This window comes from Podarcis raffonei, chromosome 12 (genome assembly GCF_027172205.1).
Source record: "Podarcis raffonei isolate rPodRaf1 chromosome 12, rPodRaf1.pri, whole genome shotgun sequence".
NCBI classification, from domain to species: Eukaryota; Metazoa; Chordata; class Lepidosauria; order Squamata; family Lacertidae; genus Podarcis; species Podarcis raffonei.
The window spans coordinates 11,819,901-11,846,922 of record NC_070613.1 but is presented as its reverse complement, the minus strand read 5'-3'; the positions used below and the strand labels follow the sequence as shown (position 1 = coordinate 11,846,922).

Below are 27,022 nucleotides of genomic sequence, written 5' to 3'. Positions count from 1 at the left end.
AGCATGTTCTCTTGCAGCAAAAGCCAAAATGTTCAGGATTCAGCATGGCAGGCATGTCACTCCACAGTTAATAAACTGAAACATTCTGCCCTTGTCCCACATTGCATGAAATATTTACAATTCCAGTTTGTCTGAGCTGGTAAGCAGAAGGGCAACCTAACTCTCTGGGGTGTAACCCATCCAGCTGCCACTTCCATCCGACAGCAGCTTGTGTCTCACATTGCCCTATGCACATACATTGCTTTCCCCTGCATTATTAAACATCAAAATCCTTCCACACCATCTGATACATTACAGCCACACATGAAGAGCATCTGCAGTGGGACACAACCAATGGCCCATCCAGACTGACAGATTCTCTCTAACATTGGCCAGGACTGGGTGTGACATTTAAGGTGCACCTGGCAGGGTGCTAAGGGATGACTCCAATATTTGCAAAACAATTGCCATTTTTTTCAATAATCTAGCATTTAGGGATATTTTGGGCAAAATGTTGAGGAAATCAGCACCAGCCTCTATGTGTGTATGAGGCATGGACACTGAAACATTCAGCCATATATTTGGTTATTATTTTAGTAGGTCCCTAGTGGTTTCCCTGCTTTACGAATCTTCAAGAGGCAGAAGGATAACCAGCCCATTCCACACCTCTGAGTTATTCAGGTCAGAGATAGTAATTCATATTGCACTAGATTCTTAGTAGAAGAAGCCTGTTCACAGAAGGTGTTTTAACACACGCACACACCCTTCCACCTTGTGTCTAGAAAGTTCTAACTTAACATTGTTAGTTTTCTGCCACCAAATATAAGGGTATTTCTGCTCTTAAGCAGAACTTTTACAGAAATATTTCTAAATATACCCTGGGTGCAGGTCTACCCCTACCTTTGCAATGTCTCTGGCGTGTTTCTATCCTTATCTGGTATCATTTCTAGATGGGTGATGTTACTTGGTGTTATTACTGATCATGCAGAACTACACCAGTTTCAAGCATTTGGACAGAGATCCCACAACAACCACTCTATGAGGTGAGTGGGGCTGAGAGACTTCAGAGAAGTGTAACTGGCCCAAGGTCACCCAGCAGCTGCATGTGGAGGAGTGGAGACGTGAACCCGGTTCACCAGATTACAAGTCCACTGCTCTTAACCACTACACCACACTGGCTCTCCTGATAGCCCTCTCCTCCATGAATTTGTCTAATCCTTTTAAAGCCATCCAGGTTGGTGGTCATCATTGTCTCATATGGAAGCAAGTTCCATAGTTCAACTGTGCACTGCATGAAGAAGTGTCTTCTTTTCCTGTCCTAAATCTTCCAACATTCAACTTCATTGGATGTCCATGAGTTCTACAGAGTTATCAGAGAGGGAGAGGATAACAGTTCTGTCCTGAAACATTTCATATTTTCAGCCCTGCAGCTTTATGAATAAAGACAATGAGTGTGCAACTGCCAGTGATAAAAAGAAAGTGTTTGCAGTTCACATCTATAGATCCCTCCACCAATGAAGTTGTAAAACCAGTGTTAAAAGCACAGAGACAGCATGCACTTACCCCAAATCCATCTTTGGATTTCTCAAAGTACTAAATCATTTTCACCATTAGAATAAAAACTGAGTTTGCTTTGGTATTTGAAACTGTAGAATGGAGGGGACTTCCGGGTTGACGCCTCCGGCAATGGCGGAGCTCCTCCGATCGGGAGGAACTTGCTCCGTGAAAAGCAGGGTCTGACCGCCACGGCGAAGGCAGAGACCCACAGAAATCACAGGCGGGAGAAGCCTGTGAACTTGGGATTCGGCTGGCACCTCTTGCGCCTCCCCTACTCGCGGGGAAACCCTGTTTTGGGGATCCGGAGCGACGTGGGGTGAGTGGCGCGGTGCTTTGAATCGTCTGCTTCTTTCACGGAGTGAAGCCGCATTGCTGTTGCCGGAGAGCGCTGACTTTTTCCTGTGGACAATTGGACTCTAAACAACTACCCGTGAGTAGACTGGAAAATTTGGATCTTCAAATATTCTAATTTGGCAAAGTAGCGGGAAGGCTCTAAACAGGAAGTCCGCCTCCCGCTTTTGTAAATAGATTGAAGCAAAGGCGTTACAAACTAAAGTCTCTGAAAGTTTTTGGATAAAGGATTAAAATTCCACTGGTTAAAAATATCAAACCCCCCTTGGAAGCAGGAGAAGAGGGGGGAAGTCGTGGACCTAGGGAGAACCTGCAGGAGAGAGGGAAAAGTAAACTACCACTGCTCTGAACCTGGGGACGGTCTGCCTGATGACGTTTGGGGAAGGTTCACTGACAGAACGGATTTGACAGATACTTAAAATTAGAAAGATACTGTTTCCATTGATCTCTTCTGAGTTTATTAAAGGGAGGGAAAATAACTGAAAATCGAAACTGTTTCTGTGACTGAAAGAACTGATACAATTTGAAACTGCTTCCCTCTAGAGGGAGCATGTGAAACTGTTACAGGAGTGTAACAGGGTAAACTCCAGCTGCAAGATAAAGTTTCTGAGAATCAGAGATTGACCTTGGACTATTCAAAATGCTTATAGGAGAAGTTATTGTGACTGCATTACTCAAAATAAATCATTCACTTGAATAGCTGCACAAAAATGTAGATGACATGATCTTCAAACTTGACAGCCGGGAACAGAAAGTGACTAACTTGAATCAAAAAGCAAGCAACAACATGGACTTGGTACAGGAAAATATCTACAACAGCAGCAAGAATACTCATTGCAAAGTATTGGAAGATTCAAGATTTACCCACTTTGGAAGAATGGCAGATGAAGTTGATTGACTGTATGGGATTGGCAGAAATGACTGGCAGAATCCGTGACCAGGGAGAAGAGTCGGCAGAAGAAGATTGGAAAAAATTTAAGGACTATTTACAGAAATATTGTAAAATTAAGGAATGTTGAATGATGTTGGATTGAATTTAAGTGGTTTTTAGCTGTAATGGTATAAAGGAATATGAAAAAATGGTTTTTTATAAGTAAAAATGTAAGGTTATAATAACCTAAGATGTTGGATAGAAAATAAGGTGTTTTTATAAGCTGTAATGCTTTGAGATAAGGATTTGCTGAATAAATAATTTGAATTGGATTACAAGAAGGGGAGGTATGAGGAGGTCAGGGAAATATGTCATTGAAAACTAAGTATTGTGAACTATATGTGTTTTTAAACTTTTTGTTTTTTTGTTTGTATAAAAATTGGAAATTTTAATAAATATCTTTTTTTTTAAAAAAAAAAGGAAAATATCTTGGCAAGACAAATGGTGGAGGAAAAGGAGAAAGATGCCGTTGTGAAACTTAAAGTAACTCAAGAAGGATCCTCAGTTCTACAGAGGCAAATCGAGGATTACAAATGGAGGCCCTGCATGATTGATTTTAGCAAAAACCAGAGCTTGAGGATGGGACCCTGGCTTGGACTGAAGAACGAAAGTTGGAAAGACCCCTTCATCCAGGGATTAACTGACATCTGGGACATGGGGTGGTGCCTGGAGGAGCTTGAAGCTGTGGGGGCCTATGGACTTAGAGGAATCCTGAAATACGTCCTGAAATACCCTATGGACCTTAGTTTCAACTATGGAAATTTGGCTGAGCTGTTCAGAAGGAACAAAAGTTCTGTTTGGTTGGAGTTTTCCCGAGATTTGCTCCTGAGCATCAAAGAATATGAAGAAGATCCGCAGAACGGACTTGGAAAAGAATTAAGAGCCTCGGACATAAGATCTCCAGGTTGATGGAATATATGGATTTGATGGAAAGGACTGGCAGAATCCGAAACCAGGGAGAGGAGAGGGTGGAGGAAGATTGAGAAGCTAAAGCTTATATTTAGAAATTTTGCAAAATTTCTGTTAGAAAAATCGTGGAATGTTATTATATGGATTTAGTAGAAATGTTAGAAGAAGTTAAGAATAGATAAGAATAGATAAGTAATTTAGTCTTAAAGGGAAATAAGGTTAAAAAATATGTTATTTACAAGACGATAAAAAACAGAGAAAGATGGAAAGGATTTGCTGAAATAACTAGAAGAATGGGAATACAAAAAGGGAGATGTGAGGAAGTTGAGGAAACAAGGAAATGAAGGATAGAATATGGAAAAGGAGAGATGTATTTTAAACTGTTTTGTTTAGATTTATTTATGTGTTTAGCTTAATGGGATTGGGTTGGGGTTTATATTATTTGTATACTGTATTGTATTGTGGTGTTGTTTCACTTTTTTCTTTTTTTTCTTTCTTCATTTGTCTTTAAATTTTCTCTTTTCTTCTTTTTCTGTAATCTTTAAAAGCAATAAATATTATTTTTTTTTAAAAAAAATGAAACTGTAGAATGGATTTCCCCAACCTGGTGTCTTCCAGATAATTTAGGCAGCTCTCCTAAGTCCCAGTTAACATGGTTGTACTGACTAGGGCTGCTGAGAGTTTTAGCCCAAAATATCTGGAAGCCAGATATTGAGGTTGAGGAAAGCTTTGTTTCTAGCTGGCCCAAGGATATATGACTTAGTTCAGAGATATGCAAGGTCTCATCTACTTCAGTTGTTCACAATCCTTATCTTCAAGAAGCGCTCTCCGGCTGATGATTGGAAATGGTGGGCAAATTGTCTCTGAGGGTGCCTTGCCTGCTATTGTTGATTTTCTGATTCCTCAATCAATTCAAACCCAAGATTGCAGTCTGTATTCAAACATATTTGGAAGTAATCACCACAGTGGGACTTATGAGTGAACATGCACAGAATTGTTCTGCAGAATTCTAAGAACACAAAACAACTGATCTCCTTTAACAGGGTTGTCTGATCATAGATAGCGGACTAAATTTTGAGCAGCAACTACCTTTGAAAGACTTTTTCCTCTTACCTGGAAACATCTATGATCAGAACTAACAAATGCATCAGTCTTTATTCTAGATATTTACTTCCTGCAAACACTTTTATCCAGTATTTGATTCATGGGCTCATAAAACAAGCACCACTAAGCATGCTGACTATGTGCTTATTTATTGCCTTTAAATGACACTGAAGTTAATATACATATTTGCCAATATAAGATGGCTAAATAAATACTGTACTTTTTAATGACAACCAGTGTTTCTGAGAGGCTGCTGAGTGTTCAGACAATAATGGTGAGCTGAGAAATGCACGACCTTTCCTACAGTGAAAGTCAGGAAAGGTCCATTAATCAATAAACATTTTACTAATGGACAAGCCTTATGTGCTAAATACTTTCAGAGGATATTTCAGTCAATTTCTCCTTGGATTTTATTCCTTGCAAATTCATGACTTGTTTTTCTTCCCCCTCCCATCTTGCTGCCACTGTGCACATGGCACAATAAAACTTGCCACTGTAAAGAAATGCGACCCGAAAGGCTGGCTGTGTAAAACCTTGCGTTACACCTTAAGAGGGAAAGACCACAGGAAAGAAACAGACGTAATTCTCCTGAATCTTGTACTGATTAAGCTTTGTCAAGATTAATCTCTAAGCCTTTACTTTCAGAAGATCATCATTCTAAGAAATGACAGCATGTTGAACTTTTTCATTAACCGCACTAGAGTGAAAAAGAAGACCTGATTTTCTAATAGCGTAATAGTTTTTTCTGAAGGAGACTGCAATGTGAATTCCAGTAATACAGGCAGGTCCAGCCCTACTGTTAGGCAAAATGAGGTGACTGCCTCAGGCAGTGGATGGGGGGAGGCACATGGTGGTGGTGGATGTGTGGGAGGACAGAGCTATGGGTGTGCCATGTGACCTGCCCTTTAGCCCCGCCCCTGCCCTCAGATGTGGTGAGCAATGCTGCCCCATCACAAATGTTGAAGTAGGATTCAACTGCTACTCCAGTTGGCTTCTACAGTGGTACCTCGGGTTACATACGCTTCAGGTTACATACGCTTCAGGTTACAGACTCCACTAACCCAGAAATAGTACCTCAGGTTAAGAACTTTGCTTCAGGATGAGAACAGCAATTGCTGTATGTTGCCTGTTATTGAGGTAGCTAGCTAATATATAAATATATTCAATTTGAATTGATAATTATAAACAAACCTTGGCTTTTTATCTTACTAATAAATCACCATCTGATATTCAGAAAAAGTACTCCTATCTACTATTAGCAGTTTTCTTTATCCGATAAATGTTTTGTTAATGCATTTTTATCAATTAAATACATAGTTTGCATATTAATAAACAGTGATTCTGAAGCAAAATATTATTGGAAGAGATGAGAGATAGTTACAAGTCAGGGATTATGCAAAATTAAAGCTATGCTATGGGCTGTGTGTAATAAGCACAGCATGCATTCACACTCAACTCTACATTCATTATGGTATCTCTGCAGAACTATATCAACAATAAATCATCTGATAAACTGCATATTCCCTTTCGTCATGGAATGCAATGGAATAACTCGAAGCATGCAGGCTGAGCTTGTGGTGAGGAAGCTCAGTCGAGTCCTATTTTGGTGAGTTCACATGGTGAAAGAGAACAAAGTAGGAAATTTAACTTCATTCCTTCCAGGAGGTGAGGGGCTGTGGCTTGTAGCTGAGTCTGGAAGTACAGATCTATGATCTTAATCCGTTAATGGATTAACTAGCCGTAAGATTGCTAGTCGTGTTTGACTAGAATTTCCCACAAAGTCAAGGGATGAATGTGAATAAGTGCAGTTGTTGTGTCCTTAGATTTCGTTTAGGAGGAGGACTAAGGGTGCAAGCACACATTACAAAGGAAACACATTGCTAGCTTTGGCCCGTTAATTTCACTTGGTCTGCTCTAGAGTTGGGATACAATGTATTGCTCCCAGCCCTGTGTTTGCCTTATGATGCTCATGTTAGCATAGGAAGCCACTTGCAGTGAGAATCACAGGTGAGATGAGATGATTATCCCTTTGTCTTCCCACCTGTTCTCCACTACAGCCTCTTCCCATCAAGACTAAAGGTTTCACAGAAGAAGTGGGCCTACTTCTGAGCTGAGGAAGAGAGATGTTGTGGGAGAAAGTGTGAGGCACAAAGAGCAGCAGTTGAAAAAGAGTGGAGTTATACGAAAGGAGAAGGTCAAAGTGAGAGATGATTGAAGGTGGTGGGCAGTGATATGTCGGGCCACGAGAGCAGAAAGATAGGATGTTTTCAAAGGTGCAGCATCACTATTTATGGCCTTGCACTGGCCTATCCTTAACTTCACACAGCCCTGTGCAGGAATAGGAAAAATAGAATGAGTGTCTTATCCTTGTCAGTTCTCACCGAGTTACATAAACTTTAGTAGTCAACAGTAGTTTAATTATTTAGGTACAAAAATATTTCTATAATGCTGTATCAATAAAATATATCACAGCGGTTTACAACAATACGAAAACATAAAACCATACAGCAAAACCATAAAAAGTTAAAAGCAAGTTAAAACCAAAGGAATTAAAAACAAGCACCAGTAGGCCATTTGTGGATGATGCACTCTTAATTGCCTGCATAGGCCTGGCAGAAAAGTTTCCAGCAAGCATTTAAATGTTGGCACTGAAGGTGCCTGCTGGAACTCTAATGGTAGGATGTTCCACAGGACTGGCCCGTGACTCTAAAGGCTTGGTTGTCAAAGGAGCTCTATCAATTCAGAGAATGGCAAGAAATGTTTCTTGACCAAGTGGCAAAGTCAAGAGAGCACCAAAAACTAAGGAATATGCAACCCTCCCGCCACGAAAAATCACATTTAGACTCTGCTTTCCACAACACTGATTTTTTTCTAATTTTTTTGTACATATTATGGGCAGTTTGCAATGTTGCCTTTTTCTCCCCCTCTTCCCTTCTGAATGTCAACATCTCCAGAAGGACATTCACCTCTCTGTTTCATAACTACATTAAAACAGAGCCAAAAGTGGGATGTGGGTTTGGCAAAGAAACTTGGTACTCATAAGAAGGGACTCACCTCTGGGAGAGGACAGCCTCGGATTCAAGGCAATATTCAATAGGAGCCCTGAGATCGTAAGCTGCCAGGAGTAGAGACATTGACTTAGCAATCCTTCTGGGCCACCTACCTCACCTGACTCTAAACCAGCTTTTCCTTGGTCTCTCAGTGATTCAGGAAAAATGATGCTAAATTCCTTGGTATACAACTTGAAACTGTAGGTGAGGGGAGTCACAATTTTCGCTGCCTCCTTCCATAAAACTCTGGTCATGTACAAAAAAAGCATGCACTGTGATACAGGGACTTATTTTGTGTGTGTGGCCATCCCAAAATGCAACCCATTTCATTGGATGCATTATTGTACTGAAAGGACTGTCGCATGCCTTTGCTAGATGCATAGCCTCTGCAGTTTTTCAGGGAACAAATGAATAAGTTGGTTATTGTAACCCACTGCGATGCATGCTCCGAGTTCCCCTGGCTTTTCTAGGGCTGCCATACATCTGGAATTTCCCAGACATAGCCAGGATCATGCAAAATGGTGCCTGGGCACATTTTTAAAAAATCAGATAAACTGTCTAGGAAAACCCAGGCATATGGCAGTCCATAGAAGAAGTGTTGATTGGTTTTGGCAATTTTCCTTAAAAAATAGCTTTAAAACATTTCTCTTGTATGGGATTTTGCAGAAAAAGCTCAACAACTTTGCCAAAATAAAGCTCAATAACTTTTGTGTCCGTGTCCAGATTTTCACTTTTGGAAATATGGCAACCCTACTTTCGGAACACAGCCTTGCCACTTCATTTGGCTTTATTCTCTTACCACAAAGACAAGAAATGTTCTTTGTTAAGAAGGATAGTAATTTAAATCTCGCTTTTTCTACCATACTGGGGAAGAGGGAAAGATGTGTAGTTGACTTCCATTCCTCTGTTTGTTTAACCTGAACTCTAATATGAGCAATTAGAATATAGGAACGAAAACCAACAAGCACCAATTTCGCATAGCCTTCTACTTAAGACTTTCATTCAGTTCAGCTAGCCTTGCTGGAAAAGGGTGACATGCGTATATTGCTGCCTTAGAACCAGGTCCAGCTGGCAGAAGTAACCCAAGCAATTGCTTGGGACAGCAATATGTTTAAAGGTACCAACAAAGCACAAAGCGACCAAAAAGTTGTGATTCAGAGTTTATCTGTGGAACTGCAAATATATGGAACAAGCCGTACAGCTGCTCAGGGTAGCAAAATGACTTTGGCTGCCCCCTGCTTAGAGCATATGGGATGAAGCTACCAGTTTTTTTTATTTATTCTACATAAACAGTGCTAATCTTTGCAGTACACTGCTTTTTGTTTTCTTTTTTAAAAAAGAAGGGTACTACTAGCTGAACTCCTAAGGGTATATACAAAGTTAACAGCTGCCTCCCTGCTTGCTCAAATGCAAGGATGCTCTCAAACTGTTGAAGAAAAATAGTAAATATGCCCCAGTAAACATAATCTGTGACAGTGCAAGGGATTAAAATAAAGTGATCAGCCAATAGAAGAAGAAGAAGAAGAGTTTGGATTTGATATCCCGCCTTTCACTCCCTTTAAGGAGTCTCAAAGCAGCTAACGTTCTCCTTTCCCTTCCTCCCCCACAACAAACACTCTGTGAGGTGAGTGGGGCTGAGAGACTTCAGAGAAGTGTGACTGGCCCAAGGTCACCCAGCAGCTGCATGTGGAGGAGTGGAGAAGCGAACCCGGTTCCCCAGATTATGAGACTACCACTCTTAACCACTACACCACACTGGCTCTCCAGTGTGCAAGCAACACAGTTTACAGAAAGGGCATACAGTGGCTTCACCGTCCTGAAATCCACAAGACATGGTGCCTCCTAGCTACTTTCAACTGCAGTTTGGTTTGACCAGCAGGAGACACTCCCCAAATCCATTGCACAATTTAACTTCTTGGTAGGTTCACTGTATTCTGGCAGCAAGATTCTCTCCCTTCACAGTCATTCAACTAAAAAGCCCCATAGAGGCCTAGACACAACCCTGGGCCAGAACTTCCCAGACCCTCCAAGTGTCCCTATTTTCCAGGGATGTCCCTGATTTAGAGAAGCCATCCCAGTTTCTGATTTCATCCCGGAATGCCCCACTTTTCCTTAGGATGTCCCTATTTTCATTGGCGAAATGTTGGAGGGTATGGAGTTATCTGACCCCATATCCAACTGAAGGCAATTCTGTAAAGGTAAGGGTGTTTTTGTTTAACATTTAATGTTTTATTATGTCTTTATATATGTTGGAAGCTGTCCAGAGTGGCTGGAGCAATCCAGTAAGATGTGTGAGGTATAAATAGTAAAATTATCATTTTGGAATGGGACATCCCTATTTTAATCAGAGAAATGTTGGAGGGCATACCTTCAGTGAGAAGGACTCATTATGATTGTGTAGATTTCAGGAATGTGTTGCATGTCCCCCATTTCCACAATTGTCAGAGGGACTTGCAATGAATTTTGGCTTCCTTTGGACTAGTGAACACTGGAGACCTAAGGCATTTTTGTAACATTTGCAAATGTTTAAGCAGAGCATAAGGGAAGACACACATCCGACACTCCTACCAGGCAGCAGATGTATTACTTTATATCAGGTATCTCAGAGAGAAGCCCTGCACCCAAAGATGTGTCCTGATTACTCATAGCTCTCTATCTCTCTGTGCTTGCTTCTTCCAAATTGCTCTTCCTTCTGCACACCCTGATAGAAATCTCCTTGTATCAAGACTCTCCTAATTAGTTCCCATCAGCTAATTATTCTGGGCAATTAGCAACCAATGTTCCTAACAAAGGCATGATCAGTATGTAGTCTTTACAGGTGTCACTATGGTTTGCAGAAACTGAAAATTCAACACAATAAATGAAAATACATGTCACTATGGTTTGCAGAAATTATGTCACCATAAATTATGCCCTTTTAGTCAGGGCCTGTGGATTTAGGGTGGCCACAATTCTGCTTTACAGTCCTCTATTTGAAGCGCTGTCTGGGCCAACTTAGATTTAGGGATAAAGAACTGTAAGGGAGAGCTACAAGTTCCTTGAAGTTGCCCATCAACAGTCACCCGGAGTAAGCGGGCACACATATCACCTGGTCACAGTATTTTGGTAAGGTGTACAGCAATTGTGTCTAAATTTGCATCTATATGTACAAATCAAAATATGCAAATGTTATGCAAATTTGTGCCCTCTTTTGGTTTCTGCTTTTCAGAATGTGGGTTTTTTAACTCACTGGCCTAGTTTGCACACAATACTAAACTATAGTTAGTCACTGTCATTGACAGAGTGTGTGGCAGAGGCAGGAGATCAGGGAGCTGACCCAGGAGAGGGGACCAGAGATTAAGGGGTGTCATGACACCCACAAAGCAAGAGCCAGGGAAGGAGGCAGAGTCAGGGCAGACCAAGGCAGAGGAAGGGGTGCAGGATGTGGGGGAGGAAGAAGGGATGGGTCAGGTTGGGGATGGGTCAGTAGATTCCGAAACTTCCAACACCCGACTGTCTCCTAGAACCAGGAGGGGCTTGAAAATGGAAGAGCAGCAATGACTTCCGTGCAGGAGAAGTCAGAGGGGGGTACATAAGCCAGAGGAGGGGAGTCCCCTCCATTGCTGCAACTGCTCCATAGGGCTCAGACCTGTGGACCAATGCCTAGAGGCTAGAAGTGCATCCAGAGCATTGTGGAAGCTGCTGTAAGTGTTTCTCTTGCCAACAAAGAGTTAACTAGATGGGTGCCTTCCTTATCTTGGACATGCTATGACAGTCATGCACATGAGACTTCTGCACGCCCCCCCACGCTTCTCCAGCACAGTCATTTTGCTTTTGCTTTCACCTTCAGCAAACCATGGTTACACATTATGTCAGCCTTTGCTTTCACCTTCAGCTAACCATGGTTACACATTATGTCTTAACCAAGTTGACATTCACCATCGGCCAACCCGTGGAGTCCAAGGAACATATACTGACCAGTGGCGTAGCGTGGGGGGTGCAGGGGGGGCCGGCCGCACCAGGCGCAACATCTGGGGTTAGGGCAAATCCATGGGTTAGGGGGCGCAAATCCACGGGTTAGGGGGCGCAAATCCACGGGTTAGGGGGCGCAAATTACTTGCCTTGCCCCTGGTGCTGACAACCCACGCTACGCCACTGATACTGACAACTGACATACATTTTTTTTTATGGACAGCAGGTCTGTGTAGTTTATGTGTTGTGCAAAAGATAAATTCTATGAGTTATTGAAAAATGGAGTGGAAAAGGCCATCCCTTCCAAAGTCCTGAGTCCGGAGGAAGGAAACTCTGCTTTCAGTGTATTCCTCATATTTTTCCTGCGATGCAATCTGCTTTGCATGCAGCATGATGAGACATTCAGCTCTAAATTCCGAGGCCACTTACACTTGTGTAAGTCCTACTGATTTCACTTGGATGACTGTCGTATAGAGAGGGCTTTGCGTGACCAAACAATGGGGTTGCAGGGCTCTTAATGTTCTGCCCAAGTTAAGAACAAGAAAACTGCAGATCAGCCACGGTTTAAACTATCAGGCATGTTTAATTAAACTAGTGGTCTGAGTCATCTGGAGCTGAAGCTCCAGATCTTTACATTTCAATGCATAACCTCATGTTTAACTACTAAGACAGATCAAGGGTTTTTATGCAAAAGCATTTGGAGAATTAAGAAGGACAATATAATCATACCACCCCCTTGGCGCTACTTACCGGCCATTTTTAGTTTCCTTTTTGTATTGCAGAAAACCCAATTATACTTTAGCTAACTGTAATGCCTTAGTCCAAAAGTAATGCCATGATGGGGAATGCAAAAAGGGAAATGTTCGCAATGTCTTATATGACAGTAACAGCTGCTTCTAAAGTAGGCATAATCTTCAGCACAGTTACAGAAGTACTTCCACTGCATGACAGGCAATTTCTTCTCAATTAATTTCTATGTAAGAGGAGAGTGCCATTACTTTAATACCAGATCTACCCCCCCCATCACATATGCACACACAAGCACAAATCCACATGGAAACATTGAACTGTAGACCACTACAAATGACTTCTAAAGTATAATACCATTCAATATATATATATTTTTAATCTTTGCTTTTTTTTCATGAAGGGGGAATATCCCAAAAAGAAGATGTGAATACTGGGAAATGGGGCTCTCAACTCTTACCAAGGGCTAATGCTTAGTTTATTTGTATGTTTGTTTGACATAATTATGTGACAGTAACATCATAGCTGAGAGAGTATAACCATCAGTACTTTTACTTGGAACATTACAGTACAATTTCTCAGTTGCTCAGCAAACAGTTTTCATTTAAGAATTTCAACAACATCTCTCTTTTGCATCCAAATCCCATCCATGTTTACTTGGAAGTAAATCTCAATGATTTCAATAGGACTTCCAAGTAAAGCAGCAACAACAACAGCAACAATTTAATTGTTTATACCCCACCCATCTGGCTGGGTTTCCCCAGCTACTTTGGACGGCTTCCAGCAAAATATAAAAAATAATAATAAAATGTGAGACATTAAAATTATGCACAGGGTTGCAGTCTGAGTCTGGGAATGAGTCGTGGCAGATCCGCCCTTACAGAAATACAGTTTTTGGTCTGTTTAGAAATATAGAGAGACCAGCTTCCTTTATATAAGAACAGCAACTTACATAAAGGAGCGGGGGTTGGCTGCCTATTTCTTAAACCAGAACTCTCACAAGAAGGCCTACACACCATTTCACTGCCATGGAAACAGGATGAGCGATCTCAAGGATTGGATCAACTCCTGCTTCCTGTTAGCATATGGAAGCTTTGCACAGACACAGAATTCTTCAGCGTGTATAACAGAAATGAGGCTAAATCTAAAGTGAAGGGCACACAGGCAAAGTCCATGAATGATGCAAATGTTATTTCATTTGAGTCACTTTAGGTGGCAGCTTATTCACAAAGCTTTTAGCAGTAGGAGAGAGGGCCCATTAAGCAGCAGGAGGTTAAAGAAATGTTGCAAAACAAAAACAAAACAAAACCTCACAGTCCAAGGCCTTTTGTCTGTTGTTGACAAAAATAATAATCTTAATTTCAAGATTTTCAGCACGCTTGATCTAACAGCAAGCCTGATGTACAAAGAAAGAATGTTTTAAAAGAGAGCAAAAAAGTCAATGAAAGTTTTTTTGTTTGTTTAAATGAAAGGTGGAATTTCAGAGAAACAAAAGTGCGACAGGGATGGTGGAGGAGGTTTGCTTCCCGCTAAAGCAGAAAAGCTGATAAAGCTTTTTGCTTCAATAAAATGTCACCCTGAAAAGTCAGGTCCTTGTGTGCTATTTCTGATTGCACTGCACCTAATGAGGATCCAACCATCTGCCTTTCCAGCCTACCTTCAAATACACACAGAGAGAGAGAGAGAGAGAGAGAGAGAGAAGAAAAGAAAAGATTGCAACTCTCAGCATATCACCGGAAGAAAACTATGTTAAGAATTAATTTGTGTCTGGGGAGATCTATTTTAATTGGTCCCCTGTGCTATCCTAGTCAATGACTAAAGCAGCATTGTAATCTCAGTGACAAAGTGCTGGTTCAGACGTTACCCTAAACTATGTTTTAACATTACAAGAGTGAGCTGCAATGAGCCTGGGGCTCATGTGCCCCCCCCCCACGCCTCCTGCAGTGCAGCCTCAAGGAAGAGTTTGTAAACTTAGACTCCCATTTTAAATTAACTGAAATTTGTGAACCCAGACAAAGTGTGGCTTAATCTTAATGCTGATTAATTGAAGCAAGCCAACTTCAAGCCACAGTTTCTGAAGCTGGCTTATTTCAACAAACCGTAGTTAAAGATAACCACAGTTCAGACTTTGGATGACAGGTCAAACTGTGGTTAACCTAAAATGGAAATGGACGCTTCTGATCCCTTTGCAGCTGCACAGGAGAGGGTAGGGGGAGCATGCAAAATCTTGGGAGGGTGGACTAGGCTCATGGAAGTCCAAGAACGTCTGGAAGGCTGCAGGTTCCACCATCTTGGTGCTAAACCATGGTTTATGCCTTACATCTGAACACGGTCAGTGAAAATGTAAGAATGTGAAACCTGGAACAGATGGGTTAATCCTTCAGTTTCCAGTGGAGACTGTGCTACATGTGAACACAGGGAGGGATGGCAGGGCTTATTGGGGGAGGAGAGGAAACTCTACTCTGTTCTGCTTCTGTACAGAAGCCCCCTCTGAAATGTTTGCAACATTCAGCTGCATCTCAGGTGTCCTAGCAATCTTTTCCTATATGTCAGCTATCCTTATCCTTGCCTATTACTCAGGACCAATGAAGTGGCTGTTGCTTTACCAGCAGTGAAAGTTGTTTCAATTGAGTCAAGAAGTCAAGCTGAGAAATACTCATTTTATGAACTGGACCAGAAAAAACAATCATCCATCTGCTGGTACAAGTATATGGAGGCAATTCTTAGGTCTGACGACTTCTTCTTCTTCTTCAACTGGCCTTTCTCCTGTGCATTTAACAACAGCCCAGGCGCACACAAATTAAACAGCTGGCATGAAGCTAAATAGCAAAGGGAAGGAAGGAGAAGCTTCACCTGCTAAATTCCAGTGTGTCAGGGTTGCTGTATCTCTATACATGAGAAGCCAGGGAGTGGAGATGTGGCAGCCCTGCTAAGTGTATGAAGACAAATATAGAATGTAGGTAGGTGTTCAGGATGGCTTAAATAGTCTGTGATTTCCCATTAAGAAAAGCTTAATTAAATTTGGACCATGATTGGAACAGGGTATCTCTATAGTTGCTCACACTTCATTCTTGAACAGAAACAACATTGCTAGGCGGTGGTTTTACAGGTACAAGGAATGCATGGAAAAATCTGCTTTCGTTAGTCCAGGCACAACTTGGGGAAAGGAGAAATAAAGTAGTTAGGATGTCTACCCTTGTTAGCAAGCTGCAGATGCAGAACTGGGTTGATTCTAACAGGAAGAGACCCTCTCCCCACCCTTTGTCCCGCCTGGAAGTGTACAGTTAAACACAAAATACCCAGTAAGGTCCTGCACAAAATGCTCCTGCTCTACACATAACATGGGGCTAGAGGCATCATATTAATACACACACACACACACACCACACACACACACACAACACACACACACAACACACACACATGTATTTATAGAGAATAGGCACATAACAGAATAAGTAGAAAACAGCACTGGCTTGATGACTTGTATAGAAACACTAGTCACCCTCTACCATAAATGAAAAGCTAGCAAGCAAGCAAACAAACAAACCAAGAGGCATACAAATCTCTACGCTGCTCAAAAGAAAGTCAACAGCATTACCTGTTCTTGTTGCTGGACTGATTTCCCTGAAGCACTTTGCTCCTTAGCTGTTGTCATGTTCACCTACTTGTGCCCACTGCAGTGGCAAACAGGATTTCACAGGTCTGTGTGTATGTGGTCGCTTGAGTGTGCGTGCATGAGAAAGAGAGAAAGAGAGAGAGAGGATGTGTGTGCGTGTGTGCGTTCAACTGTGCAAGTGTTTCGAGTCACAAAAGCTAAAGGAATACAGATGAGTAACTAGCCCATCACTTAATCACCAGCTGAGAGAGCGGCTCTCTTCTCCTTCCCAATTAAAAATTTAATACCGCCAAAATATATACCACCCTTAATCTCTACCCCCTTCTCTCTTTCTCTGTTCTTTCTGCCTCTAAAATTTAAATGAGGAGAGCGAAAGAGGAGAAAGGAGGATGCTGAGAAGGCTTCTTCAATTAGCAACAGCCTCCGCAATCGTCACAGAAACAATAACTGCTTGGCAACCAGGAACTGGCAGCTCGGAGCTAGAAGACCGCGATGTGGTACTCCTCTCCCCCCCCCCTCCACAGTCAGTTGAGGACTGGTGCTGCGCATGCTCACGGTTAGCATTGTAGCAGAAATGTGCAGGGGATAGCTCCAGCAGCCAATTTAAACTCCCGGCATTTGCAATAAGGAATCAATAGGGACAAATGCTGAGCAGGCACCTCAGATAAGCTGCCCCATTATTACGCTCACTCACTCTCAAGCCTGATCTCACAGAATAAGCAGCTGTGCTGTGGCTCCTTTTAAAGAAGCCACATGGAGTATTCCCCATGGAGTGATCTGTTTGTGCGCACCCAGCTGTTTTCACCTTGCCACTAGTCAGAGCACATGTTACAGTTCCCCACAGGGGTCACTCACACAGTAGCAATGCCATTTTCAATGACTTCCTTGTGGTAAGCGTTACGTGCGTTGTGGACCACTGTGTGATCTACTGTACCATGCACAGCACAGGATGATTAATCAGAAAAGCAACAAGGGGGGGGGACCCTATCTAACTTCTTAAAGATTTTTTGTAAAAATAGCAACAGAACAAGTTCTCCCTTTCAAAACAGTCATGTACATAAAGTTAAGCCAATTTACTTTGGATTAATAAAAACAGAACTGCTATGGATTATTTTGTATTCATGGCAATTAGTAGAGAGAAGAATCTCCATGAAACCAATAAGCATGCATTGGAAGTGCCCAAATAATATCCACACTTCTATTTCATTGCTATTGCAAAAAAAGGGAGATGGGTAAAGGAAGTCTCCCAGAACTTAATTAAAGCCAAGGTCCAGGACCAGAATCAATGACAAATGACAAGAGGGGGGAAAGTTACACATCTCCTTTCCTTTCACTTATCTTCTGGTTCTCAAACACTTTAATTTTATTAAACAGATAATGTAAAGAACCACACAACTGAGGACACTGAGGACACTGAGAAACTGGAACGTGTCCAGAGGAGGGCAACCAAAATGGTCAAAGGTCTGGAAATGATGCCTTATGAGGAACGGCTAAGGGAGCTGGGCATGTTTAGCCTGGAGAAGAGGAGGCTAAGGGGTGATATGATAGCCATGTTCAAATATATAAAAGGATGTCACATAGAGGAGGGAGAAAGGTTGTTTTCTGCTGCTCCAGAGAAGCGGACACAGAGCAATGGATCCAAACTACAAGAAAGAAGATTTCACCTAAACATTAGGAAGAACTTCCTGACAGTAAGAGCTGTTTGACAGTGGAATTTGCTGCCAAGGAGTGTGGTGGAGTCTCCTTCTTTGGAGGTCTTTAAGCAGAGGCTTGACAACCATATGTCAGGAGTGCTCTGATGGTGTTTCCTGCTTGGCAGGGGGTTGGACTCGATGGCCCTTGTGGTCTCTTCCAACTCTATGATTCTATTCTATGAGTGTCATATGCAGCTTGAACTGAATACAGTAGCTATAATTATTAGGTCTGGCAAATTCCACCCTGTCCTCCTCAGCTAGAACTGTAAATTTGCTAGCGAGGGCCAAATGCAAATGTTTTTTGGGGGGGTGTAAGACCTTTTTTCCTTTTTCTTTTTTTTAGAGTGGCTCATAATTATTGTGCACTTGCAATTCATTTCCAGGAAAGATGCACATTCTTGCAACACCACTTTGGAATTATAGTGCAAGGAAAAGGAACACTTCACCCTGTCTAAGGTAACCTTCTGACACTCCCTTTTCTGCCATGTACATGGTAGCTTCCGGGGGCAGAGCATCAGCAGTAGTGTCCCCCATCAGATAAGTGATGTTAGCTGACTGGAAGGAGACACCAGCAATTTCTGCGGATTTTTTCCAGGTAAAAGGCAGTGTGAGTTACAGTGTGAGGGCTGGAAGTGGAGACAGAATTGTGAAGACTATGCTGTGGTTGTTGGACTGGCGTGGTGGTTGAGTGCACAAAAGAAACTGGACGGCATCACAGGATTGCCACAAACCACTGTTTTGTAGTCAGTCAGTACCTGCATCTCTAACTGTCATGGCCCTGGCCTCAAGCTCAGAATTGTTGCAGGAGGTACTGGCCTCTGGGGCTTCTGTACCACCAGCTGGAGAATTAAAACTGAGCTCAAGATGGATGGTTTAAAGCCAGGGGGATGGATGGTTTAAAGCTCCAGCCAGCATGAAGGAAAACTCCTTCCAGCTATAAGAAAAACTCCTAAACCTCCAATGCCTTCTGAGATATACTCGGGAGAAGAAAAGTCAAAGAAGCAAACCCTACACAAATCAGGAGTAGAGTCCCTAAGACGGTTGGATGGCACCTTGTACACCTCCTTCCAGCATTTCCCATAGCTAAGCCAGTGCCAGACATACTGGTCTGCTTTCCTTTGGACCATATCAGTCAGGCTGAGAGGGGGATCTTGTCATCTGGGGAGCTCAAGACCTCCATACTTGTGCCCCACAGAGGTCACTTTAGTGCTGCTAACTCAGTGGTTTGACGTTGTCCCTGGAGGCACACTCCATTCTCTCTCAAGACAGATGGATGCCAACAATGATACTTTTCTGCACCCATTGCCTATGCTTGTTTGTTCTTATTTTTGAGTATGCATCAAACTCTAGAGTCTGTGAAGCCTATAAGCCAACAGGTAATGTCCTTCTCACCTCTAAGCCTACTGGACATCCATGCACTGGGTGCAATGCTTCAACAAAGTTGTCACGAGCACTTTGTGCTGGTTATTCTGTTCAGTGCCATGTTGGCTTAAATAAAGTACCGGCCTTCCTTTACTCCAGAATCTCACTTTTGTGTAGATGCAAATAAATTCTAGAAAGTGGACATGGGCTCTAGGTTTCGGAGATCCTTTGCCATCAGCTTCTCCTCACTAATAGTGCCTGCTTGCTTGCCAGGAAGGAAGCTGGCAAGTGAGTAGGCAGCAGTTGTTTCTGCTTCTTCTGCTATTGAGCTTTCCAGAAAGGGAAAGGATAGGTGAGGAGGGGAGTGAGCAAGTGGCAATGGATCTATAGGGGACTCTTGGCAGTAAACCGCCTGCAAAGGTGTGGGTCTCAGTAGGTTGTCCAATTATGCCAACTCCTGGCACCAGCCCCATGGCTAAGCATTTCTTTGAAGTATTAACAAACTCTATTAGTCTTGCAGGGACGCGGGTGGCGCTGTGGGTAAAAGCCTCAGCGCCTAGGGCTTGCCGATCGAAAGGTCGGCGGTTCGAATCCCCGCAGCGGGGTGTGCTCCCGTTGTTCGGTCCCAGCGCCTGCCAACCTAGCAGTTCGAAAGCACTCCCGGGTGCAAGTAGATAAATAGGGACTGCTTACTAGCAGGAAGGTAAACGGCGTTTCTGTGTGCGGCTCTGGCTCGCCAGAGCAGCGATGTCACGCTGGCCACGTGACCTGGAAGTGTCTCCGGACAGCGCTGGCCCCTGGCCTCTTAAGTGAGATGGGCGCACAACCCTAGAGCCTGTCAAGACTGGCCCGTACGGGCAGGGGTACCTTTACCTTTACCTTTATTAGTCTTGCATTCAAAATTATATTGGAGAGGGGATATTTACATGATATCAACTAAATCTCATTCTAATAAGAATAAATCCCAAACAGCTTGGTTCTTAACCCACTCTGGGATGCCTTCTGGGCAATGAAGAGTGGGCTATACATATTTTTAATAAATAACCCAAACACAATTCCAGAAATGGCAATGTGGTTGAGGCCTATATATATTTAGGGGTTAATACATGCACTCATTGTATTCATCAGAGAGACATGTGACAGACCTGCCACCATTAACATTTGACTAAAACAGCCCTTAGCTTATACATGTGTGTGCATGTATGTTATTATATTTAGAGGGTTCCACATAGCCAACTCCCAATAACACTGTGGTAAATAAGGAATTTTAGAAGATAAGCTCCAATATTAGGAACACATTAAGCAGACACAATGTACAACAGGGGGGGGGGTGAGCACTGCACTCACTAAACAGGTGCGATTCCAGAGGCATGGAATGCCTATATTTCAAAGCAGATGGTAGCCTAACATCATGACATCCTACCCACTATGAAGTGACAGCTTTAGCCACCTCATGGTGTGACCTGCACAGTGAGATCTGAATGGAGGGTTGGAGTGGTAACAGGTAGAAAGGTGTTTGCAAAGCTTAGCCTGTATCTAATATCGCCAGGAGGGTGAAGCTTAAACAGAAAAGCAGGAGGTACTGCTTTATACAGTAGGAACATGAGAAGCTGCTTTGTACCAAAAGCCAAATTGCTCCAGTATTGTTGACAAGTAGTGACACTCCAGGGTTTCAGGCAGGTAACTCTCTTAGCCCTACCTAGAGATGCCAGAGGTGGAACCAGGGACATTCTGCATACAAAGCAGTACTGCTTTGTGTATTCCCAATATTTGAATTCTGAGCATTTCATATTTTTTTAAAAAAGTATGACCAATTTGATTCTTTTGAAGGCAAGGTACTATGTGGCTATTACCGTATTTTTCGCTCTATAGGACACACTTTTTCCCCTCCAAAAATTAAGGGGAAATGTGTGTGTGTCCTATGGAGCGAATGCAGGCTCCTTGGCTTCAGCGATAGCAACGCAAAGCCTCCGAAGCGCAGAGGGAGTGCTTCCTCCGCGCTCCGGAGGCTTCACGTTGCTTTCACTGAAGCCTGGAGAGCGAGAGGGGTCGGTGCGCCGCCTGAAGCCTGTGGAGTGCAGCGTGAGTTCCCGCTGCACTCCTCAGGCTTCAGGTTCCTTTTGCTGAAGCCGGGAGTGCAAGACTCTCCTGGCTTCAGCAGAGAAGGAGAGCTGCACAGCGCCCCTTTAGGCAAGCGGGAGGAGAAATGGAAGGGCCTCTGTTTCTCCTGCCGCTTCACTGAAGGGGCGCTGAGCAGAGAGGGGGAGATTTTTCCCCCTTTGTTTTCCCCCTCTAAAACAAGGTGTGTCCTATGGTCCGGTGTGTCCTATAGAGCGAAAAATACGGTAAAACACACGTTTGAAATTCCCAAATGCAGAGCAAAGCATTTGATCCTGTTCATTTACCTTACTGCCATTCACCAATTTAGAAATCCCTGCTAGTTCTAGAAAGCGTTACTTCTGCGCAAGAAAGTGGATTATCCTGGCTGTTCCATGTACCACATACCACAATTGGAAATGTCAGTATAGAGGCCAGGAACCACTTTGGGGGGGCTAGCTGCTTTCATGGACCTATTTGTAAAGCTGAACGAAGCCATGGAAAACTTTTGAAACAAAAGGCCGTTCCTTGACTGGCACTGTGATTTGGGACTTGGAGCCCCATGAAGTGCTTTATACTGTAACAGTGAGGCTCCTATTGTAAGTTAGGTCTTACAGTTACCGCTATTCAGTGTGCAAAATGATTTCTGCGTCATGGTGGAGGTAGGAGAGAGGCAAACAATTCCATGATTGTTTTCCCGTATATTCTTTCAGCTTTCCATTTGTTCCACAGCAACATTTTCATTTAGCTCCTTCTCTGAAGAAAACAATAATAAGGGGGAGAAATTGTTCTGCCTTTGAGAACATACAATGCTAGCCCTGCACTTTTCTAAGACTGGAATGGCATTATTGCAGTACTTCTCAAAGGCTCATGAATAAACTGAGAATACATGGGATAAGAGGACAGATACTCTCATAGTTCAGCAAACTGTTAAAGAGCAGGAAGCATAAATAAACGAACACGTCTCACAATGGACAGACATAAGAAATAGGTTCTATATATCAGAGCTGCAGCTTTTTAACTTACTCATAAATGAACTGGAGTTAAGGGTGAGCAACAAGCAGTCAAGTTTGCTGATGACACTTCAGTAAAAACAAAAAAGAGCCATCAGGATATGTCTCCAAAGTAAATAGGCGTTGAAATACCAAATGGGATTCAATGGGATTCAAATGGAGAGTGAAGCACATGAACAAGACACAAATAAATCATAAATCCACATATACAATGATTGGAGCTGAAGTGGTGATGAGAGACCAGGAAAGAGATGTTGGGATCATGGTGGATAGCTCAATGAAATTGTTGACCATGTCTGCAGAAGCTGTGAAAAGGCAAATTTCATTAGGGAAGGGATGAAAAATAAAACATCTCAAGTCGTACTACCTTTGTTCAATCTCTAATGAGGCCATACTTGGAACACCATGTTCTGGTCCTCAGAAAAGATATTGTAGAGCTGGAAAAGGTGCTGAAAGGCTCAGCAAAAATCACCAAGAGGCTAAAGTAATTTGCCTGTGAGGAAAGGTTGCAATGGTTGAGGTTTCGTGGTGCATAAAATGGGTGAATAAGAGGGGACATAACAGAGGTGTATAAAATTATTCATGCTGTGGCTAGAGAAGGTTTTATCCCTCTCTCATAGTACTAGAACATTCAGCCATCCAATGAAGCTGAATTTTGGAAGACTCAGTACAGACAGCAGGAAGTACTTCTTGACATAGCACATAAACTATGAAAGTCATTACTACAAGATGTGGTGATGACCAGCAACTGGTGGGTTATTGATTGATTGATTAGTTAATTTCTGTACTGCTTAATATATTCAAAATATCTCTAAAGGCTGTACAAAAAAACTTAAGTGGTGTACAGACAACTTTACAAAATATTACAAAATACACACTTACATATAAAAGTGCTTTATTAATACAACGTTACACACACATATCAGTTTATTTTCCTTTGACACACCCTCCCTCTCAGTCTCCGGGTTTTCATTCCGGGTCCAAACAAACTCTCAGCTCATCCACAAAAGTCTCACAAGGAGAAGAGGTCCTGGGAGCAGTGGACATCACCCTAATCTCTCACTCGAGATATGTCCTTTATGGGTGAACCTGGGGTAGATGGCACTTCCTCAGGCTGCCCACAGCTGTGTCCCAATCAGCTGCTCTCTCCACAGTCAGTTCCAGGTACAGCAGGTTTGAGTTTCCCAGGGGGTCCAAAGGATTGGAAGAGGGGGCCCCTCCACTTACAGCTATTTCTTTACCTCTCCTCCTCCAGCTGCTTTACTGCCCCAAGGTATTTATTTTAGATAAATTCACATGACTACTAGTTATGATTGTCATGAAGCACCTCCAGTATTGAAGGCACCATATCTCTGAATACCAGTGGCTGGGAGGGGGCTATTGCACTCACACCCTGCTTGCAGGCTTTCCCTAGAGGCATCTGACTGGCCACAGTGAAAACAGGATAATGGACTAGAGGGGCCTTTGGCCTGATCCAGCAGATCTCCCATATTTTGAAGACTTGGGTGCTCCACCCACTCCTAAGCTTACGTCTTGGGGAGGCCTGTTAGAATTCCTGATCCATGATTGCAGTCATGGGATTTTTGTCTTTCACATGACGTTATATGTTTTGACTCCACCGAGTGGGATGTGACAGAGACAGGATGTTTGTGTTACTGTGTTCCGTGAAGTAGGACTATTGTCCTTTGTCCTTTTTCTCTTTGCTGTCTGATGCTAGAGAGAGAGGGAGCCATGTTGCAGTGCTCTGTGTGTGTTTATATGTAAATAAAGTAGATTAGCCAAAATGCTGAGTTGCTGAGGTCTGTTACGCAAACTGCATACACTCTGCAGATCCCTAAGTGTGCCGGTGTCGGTTGGCATCGGTCACTGTGATGTTTGGGCTGAAGAAAGCTTATGAAGCTCCTGAACAATCAACCAGGAGGGAGGGAACATGCCAGTCCGGCATGTGTCTCTGCCAGGGTCCTACTCGAGTGTAGGCTGAACTCCTGACAGGGCCCATTCATCACTTCCACAGGTGACCAGGTTGAAATCCTTGCATGTGGTTCAGTGCATGCAGCTTCGTTCACAGATCTGTGGACTTGGTCACGAATCCAACAATGGAATTAGAAAAATGACGTAACAGGACATGGATGATGCCAACTAAAACAACATACAGGAATGTATCGTTGTATAAAGGAACCCTCTTGAAAATCAGATCGGGATGACAGGACAAGTGTCACTATCGCAAGTCCAGTGTGAATCAATGAGAATCTGCTGCTAGGGGACAGTCATTCGTTTGTCTTTGGTTGCTGAGAGGAGGGAGCCTTCATCCATGTGCTTCGAGATCCTATCTTTCTTTGAATGTTTGTATCCTCCCTGCCAAATAACTCCATGTATTACTCACCCCCAATGGTGACCCACTGCACCGTTTGAGAAATAATACCTTACAGATAAAAAAATATTACAGTAATAACATGCGGAAGCAACAGAAAGCCTGGGATACTTTGTGTTAAGCTTAGTGCACACACATCTTCACGCCTGAGAAAGGCAGCAAGTATTTATAGCCATTACCTAGCTGCTACCTCCTACTCAGCTTGCCAGCCTATAAATCTTACTCATGCTGGTGGAGCAGACATCTAATAAACATTTATCCAGACTCACAAAGTCATACTCATCCTTTAACATGTGTGGCTATTTTTAAGGGCTTTTGTTTCCATTAAGTAAGTCTATTGTGCTCTAAAGGAGGAGAAATGCAGCACGATTTAATGAAGTGTGTTAATGAGGTTTATCTTGCATTAGCCTTGCCCCTTCATATGCATTCATTATTCTGCCTGGTTCTGCTTCTGAAATACCTTGATTCAGTATAATAGGGCAGGGGAAGGAATCAAGTCCTCTCTGGTTCGGAGATTAAATCTGATAACACCTTTGTTTACTTCTTACGTTCCTGACTCCTTGCCTTCTTCAGTGCTCTTCACTCCAGTGCACAGAACTGTATTTACACCCCTGTTTCTTTAAGCCACTGCTTTTGCAAAGCGTTTCCCACACCATGATTAATTCACTCATCCCAGTGCTCTCTGCTACAGCTCCTCTACCTGTTTCTCCCTCATCCTTTATCTCTCTTAGTCCTCTCCATTTCCCCCCCTCTGTGACCACATTTGCAACTCCAGTGGGCAGGGACCATATGCAAATGGGAGTGTTCTGCAAAGCACCTTGGCAAGAAGTTGGCACTAAATAAATGATGTGTTAATACATGTTCTCATTAATATTCCATTAAGTTCATTACAGCACATATAAATGTTCACGCAAAATTTGACCTCAGGGATTTTGATTAGCTGGACCACTAGCACAGCCAAGATCAACCGAGTCACAACAATTCCACTTCCTTGAGGAAGAAGCCTCTGCAAATGCATAATGTAGAAGACAGGTAGCCATTTATTTCTCACATTTTTTTTCTCCCAGAAGCCCCCCAGCTTTACGACCCACCTGATGCATGCATCCCTCTGGTGTCTAGGGCTTACTGGAACCTTCACTTGGGAAAGAGGAAGGTTAATAGAACATACCATATGAAATCTCCACACATCCAAACATCTTTATTTAGAATTTGTTTCTTAAACACGATCCTTTTCAGCACTTCAGTGTAAAACGCACAGATGCCCCCATGCAGAACTACCATATGCACTTGGCATGCACTGTTTCCGATGCTGGTAGCTTAGACCAAGCTGGCAGCTTCCTCTCGGCTTCCTGTGTCTGTTCCAGCTGGTATGACCTTGACAGCTGTAACACAACAGGAGTCTAGTTGTGGCTTGCATATTTATGCTAGGGAGACTTCTGAGGCATCTTACAAATTCACTGGCAGCCAAACAAACTGCAGGGGGGAGAATTCAAAGGGTAATTGTCATATAATGCCTTTATTATGACCAAAAGCCAGTGATGCTTCAGGAATACGATTTCTGTGAATTCTGGTGCAAGCTGACCTGTACTTCTCCGCCTGGATCAAAATATGAGAGCCAGGATGTTGTTACGACCTTCTTCTGATAACTTCTCCAAATTTTCAATGTGTTTTTTGGTTCCTGTACCATATCAAAATGCATTTATTTGGGTTGGAATTTTAAGAAATGCGTATTTTGAGAGAAATTTATATTTTGTTATAAAAAAGTTCAAAAATATACAATTGTAACTTTTCATCTGATTTTCTTTTAAAAAAAACCAATCCTACATATTAATATTTAAATGGGGTGTAATGAATTAATGAATTAACACATAGAAAAACTGCACAGACTGGAAATGGATGGCTCCATCCATTTCTGATGAGCCACCTTTCAATTTCCCCACCTGTCTTTTTCAGGATACATGTTGCGTTTAAAAAATGGTGAGGGAATATTATATTTCTGGCCATGACAAAGCTCTGCAGCCTGCAGCTTATAACAAGGTGGAGAACAGGCGTCATAACATAGACTTTGTTAGGTGAGAACCTGCTACCTGCAAAGCCAATTCTGGATTGTACCAAAGGCTCTTGGGATAAAGACAGAATGGCAGTTGTCCCTTTGGAAATAAGATGAAAGCCAGCATTGAGTATTAGCAGGCTCTAATAAAGGTGTTATACTGATTACTGAACTGTGCTCTGGAGTTAGAATGTTTCCACTCTACCAGAGAACATGAATGACAGATGTTTTTCATGG

General features: G+C 42.6%; 1 protein-coding gene across 6 annotated transcripts in view; it reads right to left on the bottom strand.

Moving 5' to 3' along the window:
• Nucleotides 1-27,022, bottom strand: part of DPP6 (dipeptidyl peptidase like 6) — a 519,694-nt gene that overhangs the window by 227,293 nt on the left and 265,379 nt on the right. Inside the window, exon 1 of one of the 6 annotated variants that reach the window (XM_053359655.1) lies at nt 16,181-16,690. The exons of the other annotated variants lie outside the window; for them this stretch is intronic. Coding sequence (XP_053215630.1) covers nt 16,181-16,237 — 57 coding nt within the window. The 5' untranslated portion in view covers nt 16,238-16,690. Of the gene's footprint in view, nt 1-16,180; nt 16,691-27,022 lie in introns of those variants that run through there. 6 annotated transcript variants of the gene reach the window in all.